The following is a 16,015-nucleotide window of genomic DNA, read 5'->3' on the forward strand; positions in this document are numbered from 1 at the left end:
TGGTGTGGGTACTCTAGATCTTTTAGAAATAATGGTGTCTATATGATGTGTGTTGATGAGAAAGGGGGAAGGAATGATACTGCTAAAGACGTGGAATCTAGAATTTGCATTAAATCTCTAAGGTGCATTCTTATGCACGAAAGCCAGTATGAGTTTTGGAAATTTCTGACTTCTTAATTTTCATATAACAAAAGCTCTGTATGCATTTTCTGGGGACATCTGTACGTTTCCCTTAGAAATTGTGAACAGTTTTGTGATACTAAGGTTGATGCAACTGAATTAGCTCTATTTTGCATATTGAACCGTTGGATGTTTAAATTCTGTGTAACCACTTAGACTTGCCTTCAATAAGATGCTTGTCTCATCACTGAAAATCTGAATCATTTCATCTTTTCACAGTATACTCTAATTTTCAGTGTTGAATTGAGTAACTACAGTGTGGATAATGTCATCTCACGTGTACCTGTTTTGTTTTACAGTGTTTTCTCAAGGGCTGAAAAAGTCATCCCTGGAGCTTTATGGCTTAATCTGCTATGGGGAATTAAGGAAAAAGATTGGGGGATGTAAGTATGAATTTCCTCTGACTGAATTTTTTTTTTATATGGTAGAATCAGAAGTGTTGTGTTATTAGGAGTTCGTGTTCATTGTATTTTATGGCAGTAGTCTGTGTAGTAGTAGTATTTTTCATTAAGTGTATTTGTATTTCTAAGACGTTCGTAGTCAACTGCACGAGTCCCCTTTTTCTTTGACAGATTTCTTTAGCTTTTGCTATCTGTGGAATGCAGTGCACAGGTGACAGGTAAATGTGTATGCAGCTTAGGTTATCCATCTGTTTTGTTATTGAAAACTGTTTGCACTCATGAGTATTTCTGCCTATACTGTAAAAATCTGGGATGGTACCGTCCTCTAAGTCAGTATCCAAATCATTAAATAACAACGAACACTGAAGATGAAAAAGCGTTACAAATCATAATCAGAAATAATAACCTTACTGGCTAACCAGAATGCATGCTGACCTTGTCCACCCCAGAGGCTGGTTTTGTCCATAAAGAGGAGTGTAGATGGATGAGTGTGCGCCTTAACCTGTGCTCCTGTCTTCTGCAAGCTGATCAGTTGCGTTAGCAAGGTTCCTGATCTGAGGCTTAGTGCAATGTTGGCATGGTCTTTATGGCTTCCAGACTAGAGGGAGCTCTGATGTGACTTGGAGAATGGGCAAAGTAGAAAGCATTGTATGCTCCAGTCCCTTCACGTATACCTTATTTTCTGTGTACTTTTTTCATTTGTCCCCAAGTTTTTTGTAGAGTTGGTGTTAGAGTGAAGTACTACATTTCACTTGTTTTGCGAGAGGTGGAAAGTCATCAAAATACCTTGACTTTTTTGTAAACTCAAGCTAGTTGCGAAGTGGAAAAAAATTGAGGAAGTAGTGGACATGTACAACTCCTAAAGCAATTGTGATGCTTTTGCAGATTTTTTTTTGCTAGGTTATTTTCACACATGGGTTTTCATTGTACTGCATCATGAATTAGGCTATTTTCAACGTTCATACTGACTTTATTCTGTTTGTTCAAAGATCTCCACTATGTTAATTCATCTTGGAGAAGCAATTTTGAGCTGTTAGTAACAAGACAGTCAGAAGCAAGATAGATTGCATTGCCAGTATAAATTAGTATTAGTGGTTCTTCCTTTTTTCCACATCTTGCGTTAAAAGAATCAGCAGACCCTCCGTGGCTCTGACTGGGAATGAGGTTTTACACGGTCACCATGGCAATGCATGCATACTCTGTGCTTCGGTCTTTTTATAACTTTGGTACTCAGTTAAATGTTTTACCCACTTGAACAATTCCAGTCTCTTCAAGACCAAATGGACCTGAGCAGCAAGTCTTTACACCTAGCTTATGAGAGATCTTTTCTACAGCTGGTGAAAGTAGTTTCTTTCTCCTCTTTTTGTGGTTTTCACCCAGTCCTGTTTTCCCAGAAATAGGGGTGCCTTATGTACAGCTACGGAGAATTAAAAGCATGTCAGGAATGATTTCAGTATTGCCAGAGGGATGTTAATTGTTCAGTAAATAGGTTTGGGCATAACATAGAGAATAGAAATCAAGTTATTTTAAAATGTTCAGTATAGCGCATGGAAGAAAGGTGTAGGTTATACTTGCATTTTATTATTTTTATTTACTTTCTTTTTATTGCATCCAGAGCTGCGAACGCTCAGTGCTCTTTCATTATGCTGTGGTGCCTTAGCAACAGAGATTGAGCAGGCAGATGAGGAAGCTTTTCTTTTAACACTTCAGAGTCAGAGTAACGCACAACAACCTGGGTGAAGCACTGGAACAGGTTGCCCAGAGAGGTTGTGCCCCATCCCTGGAGGCGTTCAGGAGCAGGTTAAGCGAGGCCCTGAGCAACCTGATCTCGTGGTGGCATCCCTGCCCATGGCAGGGGGGTTGGAACTGGATGGTCTTTGAGGTCCTTTCCAACCAGAGCCATTCTATGAATCTATGTCTGTAGCACCTAAACTAGGATCACTTAATTAATCCTTGAGTAAAATGTAGTTTTCATGCAAGGCAAGGACTGTGTAAAGCTTGTATATTATGAAAATAGAGTAATAACAGTCATAACTATATCACTTTAAGTTCTAATTACTATTTTATCCCTTTTCATGTAAAGGTATGGATGACAAAAATGCAGCTAAACTCAATGAGCTCATTCAGGCTGGGTAAGTAATAAGTTATTCCTGAAACTCAGAAAACTGGATTGTTCATCAGCTTAATTGTTTAATTCATCATCCAGAGTCTAGGGTACTATTTTTACTTTTTTGGAGTTGGAGTTTGACATTTGATATTCTTAGTTTCTTTTGTATGTTTTTTTTCTCTCCCTTTTTCCATGAAGCCATTAATTAGGTAGAAAGGATAGGTGAGCTTTAAGAAATTCATTAAAAGAGAATTCTTTACAGAAGTTATGGCATTACAAGTATGTTAAGTATAGGGAATATAGTTCAATATAGTTCATCTCCAAAAGTTTTGCCAACAGTGCTTCTGAATCCTGACTTTCAGACATGCACCAGCAGTTCCAGTGTGCTTGTAGGCCACAGCCCTGTAGTCACTTCTGCATCTACTTTATTTGAGGATGAGTAGTCTCTTTCACTTCAAGAATGAATTACGGGCAGTGGGGGTTCCTTTTTGATGACAATGTAGTTTTAGAATACAGAACTGTTTAGAAGTTGCCATACTACACAAAATGAGGGAATTTGATGATATTTGGGCATTTTTTTCTAAGTAGTATTGCTTTTATAGTCTGTGGATTCTACAGTGAAGTATCTTTCAACAGCTGTCATTAAGGTGTGTGATCATTAAACTTAATTTCTTCCAAATTGTAGCTGCTCAGCAGACATTGGTTTGTCCTGAACATGTCTTCAGAAGACATTTGAAAACAACATCATTTTCTCTATTACAGATCCCTTTTTATTATTGGCATTTGTCCTTCTAGGGTACATTATTGTAGCAAATTATTAATGAAGTAAACTTTACTGCAAATAGGAGAGAGCTGCTGACTTTTTGACTTCACCTTACATAAACTGGCTACTTTTTGTTGCACCTTCATTGCTCACAAATTGAGTTCCCAAGTGAGTGCCTTACAGTTACTAGGCTTCATTCTCCTGAGAGCTGCACTCTGTACAGTGTGCTGTTGTGTTGCAGGTCGTGAATGTCGTTGTTTTTGAAATCACTTGTTCATTCTTTTGTTAATTACAAAGTTTGAAATTAGAACAGAAATCTTCATTTAGTTTGGGCTTTGTACAAATTAGAAAATCTTACCAGTAAATTTTTTTCATATAATGAAATAATATTTTAAACAAATTGCTTAAATTTGAATTATCCATTAAAATGACCCAGCCTGAGCCTTCTTTCCCTAAGAAGTTAACTTTTTTTACATCTAGAGTTCAGGTTATAGGCAGTCATTTTGGTCCCTCTTTGTTGTACTGGAGAGCTTTTCTAGTACTGTGTCATCTAAATAGTCTAAATCATAGTAAAGGAGATTTTTAGCAAGCTATAGTATTAATCTAGCACTTGACATTATTGAGGCCTGAGTCACTGTAATTAAATTGCCTATGAGGGCTAATAATTTGTGTGCAGTCTAACTGTTTGTTCTATAAAATCCAGTCTTGTAACAAACCATTTTGAAAGTCAGAATCCTTCTAGTTGAAAATATTACTCCTAAGCATCTTCTACCCAAAATGTAGAGTGTTTATAAATTTTTACATTCTTGGGCAGTTCAGAAACACTTGCTCTTGCATAGGCTTTTTCTCTACAATGTGGAAGACTCATTGTTGCTTCCTTTGTTCTCCTGCATCTCTTACCCTAGTTGTTGGGAAACTTTGTTGTTCATACCGGCATAAACTGTGCAAGAAAACGTGCTCACATTTTCATCCTCATTAGCACCAGTATGCTTGCACTATCTGAATTAATTCCCTACATGTGCAGGGCAGCCCTGTGTCTTCTCAAGCAAATAAATTGCATATAACCCATTATAAATTGCATATAACCCATTATATAAAGCTTTTTCCTTCCATCTCTCTCGGTGGCATTAGAATTCTGTGATCACTCTATTTGTAAGCATTTATTTTTTTTTTTTTTTTTTTTTTTTTTTTTTTAGTTCCTAGTTTTTTTTTTGTTTTTGTTTTTTTGTTTTTTGTTTTTTTTTTCAAGTCTGATACTCCTCTCCCTCTAAGTACAATGCAGTCTGTGCAGTTTGTCACTATGGAAGTGGTTGTTTAGAAAGTAAGAATAGGGAATGAGAACACGTGATAATCTCCTGAAGCAGGTAAACATCAGCATAATTAGATTGGTAAGAAAGATCAAGAGAAGCTAAAACTATGAGGATCTGTCTGGCAGTTTGTTTGCAGGATGAGTCTAGACCCTGGAATTGCTGACTTTAATTCGGTGTTTATATTTCTTGTGTTACACATCAACTCAGGCTTTCTATAATAATTGTCTGGTGTATGAAAAAATGACTGAGATGCTCATAGCAAAACCATGTTGAAAATATTCCTAGTTAAACTTACAACCATGGTCACAGGTAGCAGAGAGCACTTGAAAATTAAATCAATTGGTTATTTAATATAATGGCAGAATCTTTGTGTGAAACGTCTTTTTTGGTTAGTGAAGCTAAGGCCATTCAATGCTGTGCTTCTATGTCTTCAAAACTTTGACAGTTTGTAAGATCAGGCTAGTGGATAGTCTTTAGTTTGCAGCTGCATGAATCAGCGATATTTCAGAAAATAGATCAAAGTTTAGATATTTTAAGTCCAAGGGGAATGTAAGAATTGTTCTGTCAGCTTTTGTAACTGATCTGAGTAGTTCAGCATGCTCAAGACAACACTGGCCCACACAAGTTGCTTAAAGAATTTTTCACAAACACTAAGTTGGGCAACTGTGAAAAAAGAACTTGGTTAGAAACTATGGAGAATCTGAATCGTTATCTGACCAGTTTTTGTTACTAGTTTTTTATTACAGTAATGATATGTATCTGGGTTGTGTGATTAGAATATGTAACAAGAAACAAAGCTTTGGGGCAGTGTGTTAGAACTGCTCAGGAACCCATTTAAATAGATGTAGAGCAAAGGTTTCTGTTTCGTTTCACTTCTAGGAGTGAAAAATCTTTATTTAGCTTAGTTTTTGCAACCTTTTTTACATTTGATTAAAAAAAAAAAAAAGTAGACAAAATATAAATAGTTTTGGGTATCTTTGTAAACTTATGGGATTTGTGGATGAATGTCCTTTAAAAAAAAGGAAACAATTAAAGAAATACCATAGATAAGCATCTGGTAAAGCACTGTGCCACTGGAAGACCATTTAAAAACTTCAAACTGTTTTTCTATTTTGCCCTTTCTATTTCTGCCCTCTTTTTCTATTATGCCCTTGTGAATCTGCACTGTAAATCCTTAAATGTCTTTGTTCATTTCTATAGAGATGATTGTATTTGACTGTGTGTCACTGATAGATACATATTCCCAAACTTTTGGTAATGGTGCCTTTAAATACTTCTCTTTCAATATATCCAGGGCTACAACTGTTCGTTACAAAGGCAGAAACCTTCGTATCAAAGCTCCAATGTGCAGGGCTTTGAAGAAACTCTGTGATCCAGATGGTAAGTAAAAGATGCTGAAACGTGAAAGAGTTTTAACAGATGGCTGGAAGAATATGAGAGTAGGCCTGTTTTGATGTGTGCATCACTGGCAGGGGAATTTGTGCTATTTTGCATTTGTATTGGGCACAAATACGTCCCCATTGTTTTTACATAATCCCGTTAGTTTGTGTAATCCCACTAACTTTAAGATCCACTGAGCTCTTTAATTCTTAGTGTACAGTACTAGTGAAATTACAGAAGAAACAGCTACACAGGACAAGATCACTACTGCTTTGCCAGGTTTCCATTCACTATATTCCAAAATTAGTCTTCCTCCTGTGCCAGTAAATAAAGAGCAGTATGTTGTTTAGCACTGAACATTTAAAAAAAAAAAAAAAATAACCTTCTCCAGTTCAGCTGTGTGATTTCTCTTTCTCTCCCTCCCTCAATCAGTAGAATCAGTGTAGTTTAAAGATCTGAAATATTTTACTATTGTACTTGTTTGGAGTTTCCAGCAACCTGATTTTGACAGTGCTTGCTCAGCTGAGAGCTCTAGTACTACTGCAGTGGCTGGGGGGGGGAATTGCAACAGGAGTAAACCTAAGGAAGCAAGTTCCCTCCATGGCTGCAGCTGGGTTGCTTAAGTCATCTGTAGATGGTGCTGATATCTGTGATGCTTTTTTTTTTTTTCTTCCATGTAATTGAGCATATAGCATTCTGCCTGAATTTTCCTTGCTTTGACCTTTGTGCTTTATCTCCCTTCAGGCATTAGTGATGAAGAGGACCAGAAGCCAGTACGTCTTCCTCTCAAGGTTCCCGTGGAGTTGCAGCCACGAAATAATCATGCATGGGCTCGAGTGCAGAGTCTCGCCCAGAATCCACGGCTTAGGTAATGAGGAGCTGATTTTAGTGCTCAGTATAGAACAGTGAAATGCAGGGACGGTGTTCTAGCATCTTGCTTTCCCTTCAGGGTTCTCTTTGTGATCTAGATGGTGCAGTTGATGATGCAGTTTGCCTAAATGTACTCAGTCTGAAGCCTTTGTACAACCAGAGCATATGATTTGTGTAGATAGTGAGATATCGAACTTGATATTTAGTTTACCATTATTCTTTATACCTTTAGATTTGAGTAATGATAGGAGACACTGGAGTTGGAGATGAATATACTTGGTGCCATTTACACCCAGGTGTCAGAGTGCAGGTAGAACAGAGACGTGCAGCGTTAGTGCTACTGAAGTTTGTATTGAACATGCCACGTGACAGAGGCATGGGGAAGGGATGTGAAGCAATGGTTGGAGGTGCCTTCTCTCCTTTTAGGCTGGGAGTCTAAATATGTCAAATGCAACACAGTGGTAGCAAGAAGGAAGATACTTAGCTTAAATTCCCCCTGCAAAATGTAGTTGGTGCTGTTGTTCCAGCGTCATCAGTGTTTTTTCCTTTTAGTACTTGTGGCTGGTCCAAAACTCAAGGCAGAAAACAACCAGGCCTCTGTGATGCTGATTTCTCTTTCAAATAGAACATTTCAGTATAGTGACCAAATACCATGCAGAGAGGAGAATGAAGGTTTGCAGTGTAATGTTTACTTTGCAAAATGCTTTCAGTGCAAAAAAGTAAAAGTATTTTGTCCTCCTTTTTGTATATTTCATTTGATAGCTTTGTGCCTTGCTTGCAGTACTGCAGGTTAGCGAAATCTTGCCGTCTTTTCTCATCTTCTTGCATCTGGAGAAACTAGTACCTTGAGTCACAGCAATCAGATTTGTCTGATAGGCTTTCAGATCATTCACAGTTGTGAGGTACATTTTAATGTTGCCGTTATTTTGCCAGTGTTTTTTTGTTGCGTTGTTTTTTTTTCTTACAGTTTGGGAGTGGTAGCTGTGCTCTCTGTGCCACAGAATGCCAGTTTCTTCCCTTAATTCCTATTCTAGCACTGGGGGTCTGATTTGAATTTCTGCTGACGTTTTTATCTGTTCCACTGCTTTACCTTGCATACAGGATGATTGTGGAGTTGCATCGGAAGGTCTCCAGCCTCATTGAGTTCCTGAAGCAGAAGTGGGCTCTCCATGAAGTACGCATCGTATCCTTTTCTTGTTTAGTCTCTGTTCTGTGTGCTCTGTCCTGGAAGCAATTCCATTCCCATTCTAGGTTCAGCTTTACATCAAAAATGTGAGTCTACCTAACAAATTTATCAGTTCGTGTTTGAATAATAACAGAGGTCAGCATTTCAGCATCACTAATGTAAAGGAGTCTTTTGTGGAAAATTGTGCAGGATTTCACTTCTACCTCAACTCTTCTCTGCTGTGGTCCTCTGAAAAACTAGTTAGTAATAAGTGAAGCTCCCTGCCTTTATTTCATTGCCTTAAAAAGTGGGTGTGGTGTGTTTCAGCACAAATGGGTGACTGCATTGTAGAAGCTTGGATAATAACTGTTGATTTACAGTTTCAGCAAGGAAATTGAGAATGGATCTTTCCACTTGCTGTACGCAGCTTCAACAAACGAACATTTAAGCTTCTTTAGGTAGCTGCTGCTGCCTGTTAAGTTTTTATATGCTGTCCGAGCCACAGAACTCATTACAGAGATATTCCTACCTCTGAGCCTAGATCCAAGGAGTAGAAGCAGACCTGTGAGACTAGCTGTGAGATAACAGCCATGTATTTTCCTGTTGACTGGTAAGCTGTATCCTGTTCTTAGTCCTCTAGTTCAGGCATCTTTCTTTAATTTGTGAGCCTGGAAGAAGTTTCACGTAGCACTTGAACTTTGAAAGATGCCAAAATATGTGAAATGAAGGCTATTGTGCAGAAAGGGGAGTCTGTTTCACTATGCAAGATTTTGTTTTTTCCTATTGCAATGCTGTTTGAAGCAGACACTAGTGATTTTTTTTCTGGACTGTAGATTTAGTTTGTGCCTGTGTTTTCTATATAGTCCTTATCAACACAGCAAGACTAATGTCTGATCAGAGCCCTTATATCTATGCTGAATAGAGAACATATCCTTGATCAGCTACTAACTTAACTTGCAAAATAGGCCATCAAATACTTGTTATGAGAGGACAGATGGTGGTTGTAGTCTTTAACACATCTTTTTTAGCGTAAAACACTAGAGGAACGGCAGCTTCAAGACTCCAGAGACTCAGAATCAAGAGGTAGCTTCTCAGAGGAGAAGGTGATGCTCCATCTCTTTCCAGGAGAGAATTGTACACTCACTCCACTGCCTGGGGTAGCCAGAGTGGTTCACTCCAAGGCTTTCTGCACAGTGCATTGGCAGGAAACTGGCAAATGCAAACAGAACACAAAAGACTCTCACTTACTGCCCCCTGCACAAATCCTAGGTATACAGAGTGGTCAGGGAACAGCTAGGGGACAACTAAAATACACGCGGGGAACAGAAGGTAAGAGCGTTGGAAGGGCAGAGAGCACTACAGAATCAAGCAGAACCCCTCATCCCACAGCTGAGGCTCCTGCAGGCACTGAAGATGGCTCCCCAGAGGCTGGTCTGGCAGAAGGAACAGCCTCAAATCTTGGCATCACTAACTCCCTCAGCAAACCACCTTCTGGACTTCAAGATCCAGGAGGGAACCATGAGAAGCTGAGCTCAGTGGCCTTCTGTGTGGAAGGCAGGGAGGCCTTGGCTGGTGACCAAGCAACTGTACCAGCATCGTGCAGCACAGCTTGTGCTTGCAGTAAGATCCCTGATGTCGAGGAGCTCTCTCTGCTCGATCCATTCCCACGGTACATGAAGTCCTGTCAGGACCTGATTGTCCCAGAGAAATGTTCTTGCACAGACAAACCGCATGGGAAAGACTCTGCTCCAGCAGCTGGCGATACTTCTCCTGTGGCTTTTCCAAGCGGGAGGAGCACAGAGACATCTGAGTCCTGTTCGCAGCTGCTGAGAGGTGGTGTGGCTTCACCCAGCAGTGGCCCAGCCAGATGCGAAGCTCAGGCTAGCCACAGCCAGGGTCAGCAGCTTGATGCTTGTACCAAGGAGATTACAGATGCAGTAACGGAGGATTCTCAAGAGAAGCTGAGCTCCTCGTTTCCACCTCCACCTCAGGGACAATCTAGTACAAAGTCTCTCAAGGATGACCCGAGCCGGCTCTCTCAACAAGTCAGAGAAGAAGGATGGAGTCTACGAACTTCCGAGAGCCTTACGCTGGCTGAAGTCTACCTCATGATGGGCAAACCGAACAAGTTGCAGCTGGAATATGACTGGTTGGCTGTCTTGGAGCCAGAAACCCAGGATGCTAGGGAGCAAACATCTGAATCAAGTGCTGTTCCTGCATGTACCACTTTTCACAAGCAGAGACTTCTAAACTGCCTTTTAAAACTCATCTCTACTGAAGTCAATCCCAAACCAGTAAGTAGCTCTTCTTTATGCTCCATATGCTAAATATTACTTGATCTGGGGAATAATTCCTGTTGCTGTTCTCATAGTAAATCAATGACCAGCTATGTCAAGATCTTGGAGTTTCCTATGTTTAAAAAGAAAATCAAAACCGATTGCTACAGGGTAGACTTTTCCTCAGTGTGCTGCACCTGCTTTTCTAACATGCCTTTTAGTTTCTTGTTTGGCATGAGTCAGAGTCTCAGTACTATTACAGTGAGCTCGAAAGATCAGACATGTAGGTGTTTTCTCTCTCATGTTAATACTCCAAACAAAAAACATGATATGAGGCAGTTATTATTTGCAAGTGTTTTCCTGTCACTTCAGCATACTTTGTCTTAATCAAAGCCGAGTCATACACCTGGAAAAGATTGGCATTACTTTAGATATGCATCATTACATATATTCCAATAAAAAGAAGTAACCTTTTGCTTTATTTGTCAAATACCACTTTATACACTGTGTATTTCAGAAAAAGAGGTAGATACACATCTTGTGGCAATGAATGTCATAAGAGTGACACACCCATTCAAGGGAAAAGGATGGTATTTACTGCCTAACTGAAAGTGCTGTAGACTTTTTTTGAAAGTTTCATCTCTTAAAACATCTGTTTCATCAAATAATGATACGAACCATAATATTTTTGCCACAGGGTACTTCAGCAGAGAAAGGATTGCTTGTCTTGATCCCTACAACTTTCTCAAGATAATATGTAACAAAGCCAAAATGGTCAGCTGTTCTGGGGTTCATTCTTTTTAAATGAATATTACAGGCATAAAATTAACTGTAGCAAATTGCACTGCAGTCAAGCTTAGGTTGATAATTTTATGCTTGTGGTTACACACAGATTTTTTAAAAAGGGAGCATTTTCTAGAAAACCATATAAACAAAAAGGAAGTCAGCTGGATAGGCCTGGAAAATCAGTAAAGCACCTTGCCATGTGCTTCTGGTTTAATTCTTGAGTTACAGTATGAAATATGAAAGGGAATGGGAAAAGCTTTACAAACTATTCTTCTTTATTCAATCAAAATTAACAGCAAAATATTTTTGTCCAGGTGTATTTCCATCCAGAAGAGGTCTCTGGTTTATTAGAGTTCAGGAAAATTCCTACTAAATTAAAAGCAACGCCTCTTTTGTTACTGTGACAAATCTTCATCTTTACCTCTGCTTTTTTTTTTTTTTTTTCCCTGGGTTGGTGCAGCACAGTGTAAGAAGCTTGTTGGGTGCTAACATGGTTGTAACATAAATTAACAATATTGAACCAATGGTATTTAACACTTCTAAATGCCCACTGGAGGAATTTCAGCTTTCTTCCACAGACTTTCGGAGGTATTGGTTAGAGTGCTATTTGACACACTAAAACACCTTTAATGTTTCCTAAGTAGAATGAGTTTAACCACATTTTTGTTGTAACAATACACGATATTCATTTAATGTACTCACATTTTTAGACCCCTGAGATGAGCTCTGTTGCCACATCACCTATAAAGCCTACTCAAGAGGAGCAGTCACTGACTCCTCCAGGAAAGGTAATTGCCGTCAGCACCAGAAGTCCAGGCTGCACGCGGAATCAGTCTGCCCTTCGCAACAACAAGACTTTTTCTCCTGGTGCTGCTTCCAGCTCCTCAGGTGAATGCTCGTAAAAATACATTTCAAGAGATCAGGCCATTAATGCCTCATACGTGATGAATGCATTCCAGTAAGGTAACACTGGGAGAACGAGGGTTCTGCTGTTATGAATTTAATTGCTTAAGAACATTGATACATGTTAATTTGCTTTAGGATTGTCCTAAATTCAGTATTTCTTTGAATCTTGAAAAACAATACGTGTCAATAATACTGTTTACAATCCAGAAAATATCTCACAGCTCAGCCTTACATTCCCTCTTAGACTTAGGTCCCAAGTCTGTGTAGGTACAACCTGCATTTTCATTTTTGTCTTTTTTTTTTTTTTTTTTTTTTTTTTTTAATAAAGATAAGTTGATTTGGCCTTCTCAGTAGGAAATATAGAAAATAGATTGTCTTCTACAGAACTGAAAGTGTTGACAAACTGGTAGCTTTACAAAAGGCACACAGCTAGCAGGAGAGGAAAAAAAACAAAAGGGTTAAAAAGAGTCATGCAAAGAGATTTAGAAAAGAGCGAAGCAACAACTGTGATGGAACATAGCCTATAATAGTTATCTATAAAATAGCATTAGATAATTTTAGTTCATCCCATTGCAGACTTTTAAGAAAATAACTTGTGTATGAACAATTCTCTCTAACTCCTGGTCAGGCAGGAGAGACAAATGTATTCTTATTCTACATTTAGCTGCTTTTTAGATCCTCTGGCATGCTGTAATTTTAACTATGCTGTGGAAAAAAACAAACAAGCAGTGTAGAATGGCAGGTGGCAATTTCCCTTTTTAAATAGGAGGATAATAACACCTCCTGTTTATTTATCAAGCAAGTGAAGTTTGTTCTTCAAAACTCTTCTGGAATAGTGTTGTGTGTAACCATCTCTGTGTTAGGATGGCCCAAGCTTGTGCTGTGTGGTTCACGTGCCCAGGGAGGAAGCAGGCATTGCTGAGAATCATTGCCCACTTTGCCTCTTCCGCTTCTGGGTGAGTTGGATGACTGTTGCCTCCTCACTGTTATCTCCATGGCAAGCACGGGTGTAATACTGAGTGTGAAAATAGGCATTTTTGTCTATTGTAATGAAGCCCAGCATTGTAACTAAAGCAGGCGCTTCTGTGGAAGAGAGGTACACTTCTTAGTTATCTCATAATCACATACCAGCGGCAGTGTTTGTCATTCTAACTGGATGCCAGCACAGCACTGAAATAATACAGCGTGGTTTTGTTTGTTTTGAAGTTAAATGTAAAAGAAGTTTTACTCAGAGCAGATATTATTTAATGTGACATACGCATTTCTAAGACACTCCATCTTTTGTAAAGTATTTTTGGTAAATGATCCCTGCTCTTTCACTTCTCTGTCATCAGGATCATTTTGCTGAGGTTGCATTTTGAATTACCACGCTAAGGGTGGGGAGAGGTCTAAGTAAAAAATACTTATTGTAGAATGAATCTATTTTTGTATTATCTTGCCCTACAAAAGGAGTGGATCAGGTAAATGCATAGTTTGCAGAGCAGAAGGACCTTCAAGTGTTTCTACAAACTGAACAGATTAGCTGGTTAACAAAGCTGGTACGGGGTTTCAAAACTGTGTGCTTAGATTCTCTTTCCTTTAGTAGTGTAAAATTGCATTTAAACCCCTTCATCCAAAGATTTCAAAGCAAGTGAATGTTTGCGCTGTCCTTGTGAAGCCCGTAAATATTGACTGCTTACAGGTGGGAAAACTGAAGTGTTGAGAGTTTCATGATTTGTTTGAGGTCGCAAACGTTGGCAAAACCAGACTACCCGTGTCTTAGCTCTCCATCTGATCCTTCAGTTAGTAAATAGCTGCTTTCTTCTTGTTTCCACTTAATTTAAATTGCTGATGAAATCTTCCAGGTTTGAGAAACCTCCCTAGACCTCTCTTGGTGGCTGGTCCTTCAAGTTCTGGAAACACTGATGCTGATGGTGGACTCTTTGCAGTTCCTACAACTCTGCCACCCAACAGCCGCCACGGGAAACTCTTCTTGCCTAGTAAAGAAGCAGAGCTGACCTTCCGGCAGCACTTAGACACAATCAGTGTAAGTGAGATCAGTAAATGAAGAAAGTAGCATACTGTGCCTGAGTTGGCTTGCAGTAGGATTAGAGGTTTTTTGTTTCATCAGAAAATGCTTCCTCATGAAGCAGTGTTTCTGGTGATGTTTAAGCATAACTGTATCAGCTCAGCTTAGGTTTTGATGACATGATTATGCTTTGAAGTGTCATCACTTCTTCAGACCTGAACGCCATCACACAACCTGGTGGAACTGCTTCACTCTCTAGTTTGCTCCAGTAAACTATATTTGCCAGGCTTGGCAAAACTGATACCCTTCTTCTTGTGCAACTGATTTTTAATACAACCACATTGCTCTATTTGATTGAAATAGTTATTTTTATACATACAGTCTCAGTAACAGCTTCATATCAAGCTACAGTAGTTAAGTAGTGAAATGGCTTTTATTGGGAAAAAAGTTTTGTCCCCATAAAACAAAAAAAAAATAATAGTTCCTAGTGGAAAATGTTCCTACTCTAGCAGAAGTTTTGGGATATGAATCTGAAGTGTTAACTTTTGGGTTAAGGAAATGGGGTTTCCATATTCCATGAGGCTTTTCTTTTACTGGACTGTGTTTGAGGAGCTTTCAGTTAAATGATACATATGGTAGTGTAAAATATCAAAATCCAGTGAGATATGTTTAACTTAAAGGTAGTTTCAAGAAAAATATTACACGCTTTGAAACAAATCAGTATATTAATTAATAGTTACAGTTTTATTGAAAAGAGGTTTGAGGATATAATTTATGCTGCATCTGTCTGCTTAGGATACTTCCTAATTGATTTCCTGTTCTTCTCCAGATGCAGTCAGACTTCTTCTTGCCAAAGCCAAGGAAGTTACGGAACAGGCACTTGCGGAAGCCGTTAGTAGTACAGGTCAGAATAATTTGGAAGTGCAAAATGCCTGTTTTGTTCTTGAGCAGATAACAGTAAGGTTAAAAATGATTTGAGCTAAACTGAAATAGATGTCTATGTCATAACGAGCCATAATATATACTCTGTATGAGGAATGTCAACAGTAGTAGTCTAGTGTGTGTGGTAGTTTGGGAAAGAATAAAAAAGAGCCTTGTCTGAAAGCAGGTACTGCTGTTTGGGCCTGCTGGCACAAGCTGCATGTTCATGTGGTATCCTGATCTGTCATTGTTAGAGCTGTCAGTGCTACTGCAACAACATCTCCCTGTAGATGTTTTTTCCACCTTTCTACTTGGTAATGACTGTGAAACTGGGATGGGTATAAATACTGTAGTGAAATAAAACAAAATATTGAAAGAACACTGATTTACAGGGGGAAAAATGTAATTTTCAAAGAGATGTATGGGAGAATTAGCATGCTGTCATGGATCTTAAGAGTTTGGCATGCATTAAACTCACTTAGACTACTTTTATAATCCTAGCAGAAAGATTCTTGGCACTGTGAAACCACAGACCTGTTCTAGGGACTTGTGGCAGGTGGAGAACAAGAAATAGTTTAGAAAGATGGAAAATAATGGAAACTTGTTTGGAGAAGAGGAAGTTACCAAGCGTCAATATGCACTTTGGTCTCTTCTGCTTTGTATAAGAGTAGGAGACCTAGAAATTACCTAGAGGTTATTTCTGGTAGTGAAATACCCTGGTCTGTGCAATTCCATTTGTTTGTAAACTTCATGAATACATACAACTGCCTATTTAATTCATTCTTGTTTAACTCTGATCAGAAGATCAGTTTGTACATAGTCTAGTCCTTAAGATCACTTCTGTAACTTCTTGAGAGATTATAACTGAGAGAAAATTACTGCAAGAATAATCAGAGAGGAATTTAGTTTTAATTCACATTTGTCTGAGAATTATCCGTGTGG

At 38.8% G+C, this 16,015-nt stretch overlaps 1 protein-coding gene across 2 annotated transcripts in view; it reads left to right on the top strand.

Annotated features, from left to right (window-relative positions):
- CRAMP1 (cramped chromatin regulator homolog 1) overlaps positions 1-16,015 on the top strand; it is a 39,546-nt gene that overhangs the window by 14,917 nt on the left and 8,614 nt on the right. For both annotated transcript variants that reach the window (XM_032197594.1, XM_032197595.1), the window contains exons 5-13: positions 480-563; positions 2,665-2,713; positions 6,056-6,141; positions 6,886-7,009; positions 8,113-8,194; positions 9,205-10,470; positions 11,949-12,126; positions 13,989-14,170; positions 14,982-15,056. In XM_032197594.1, coding sequence (XP_032053485.1) covers positions 480-563; positions 2,665-2,713; positions 6,056-6,141; positions 6,886-7,009; positions 8,113-8,194; positions 9,205-10,470; positions 11,949-12,126; positions 13,989-14,170; positions 14,982-15,056 — 2,126 coding nt within the window. The remainder of the gene's footprint in view (positions 1-479; positions 564-2,664; positions 2,714-6,055; positions 6,142-6,885; positions 7,010-8,112; positions 8,195-9,204; positions 10,471-11,948; positions 12,127-13,988; positions 14,171-14,981; positions 15,057-16,015) is intronic.

This window comes from Aythya fuligula, chromosome 15 (assembly GCF_009819795.1).
Source record: "Aythya fuligula isolate bAytFul2 chromosome 15, bAytFul2.pri, whole genome shotgun sequence".
NCBI classification, from domain to species: Eukaryota; Metazoa; Chordata; class Aves; order Anseriformes; family Anatidae; genus Aythya; species Aythya fuligula.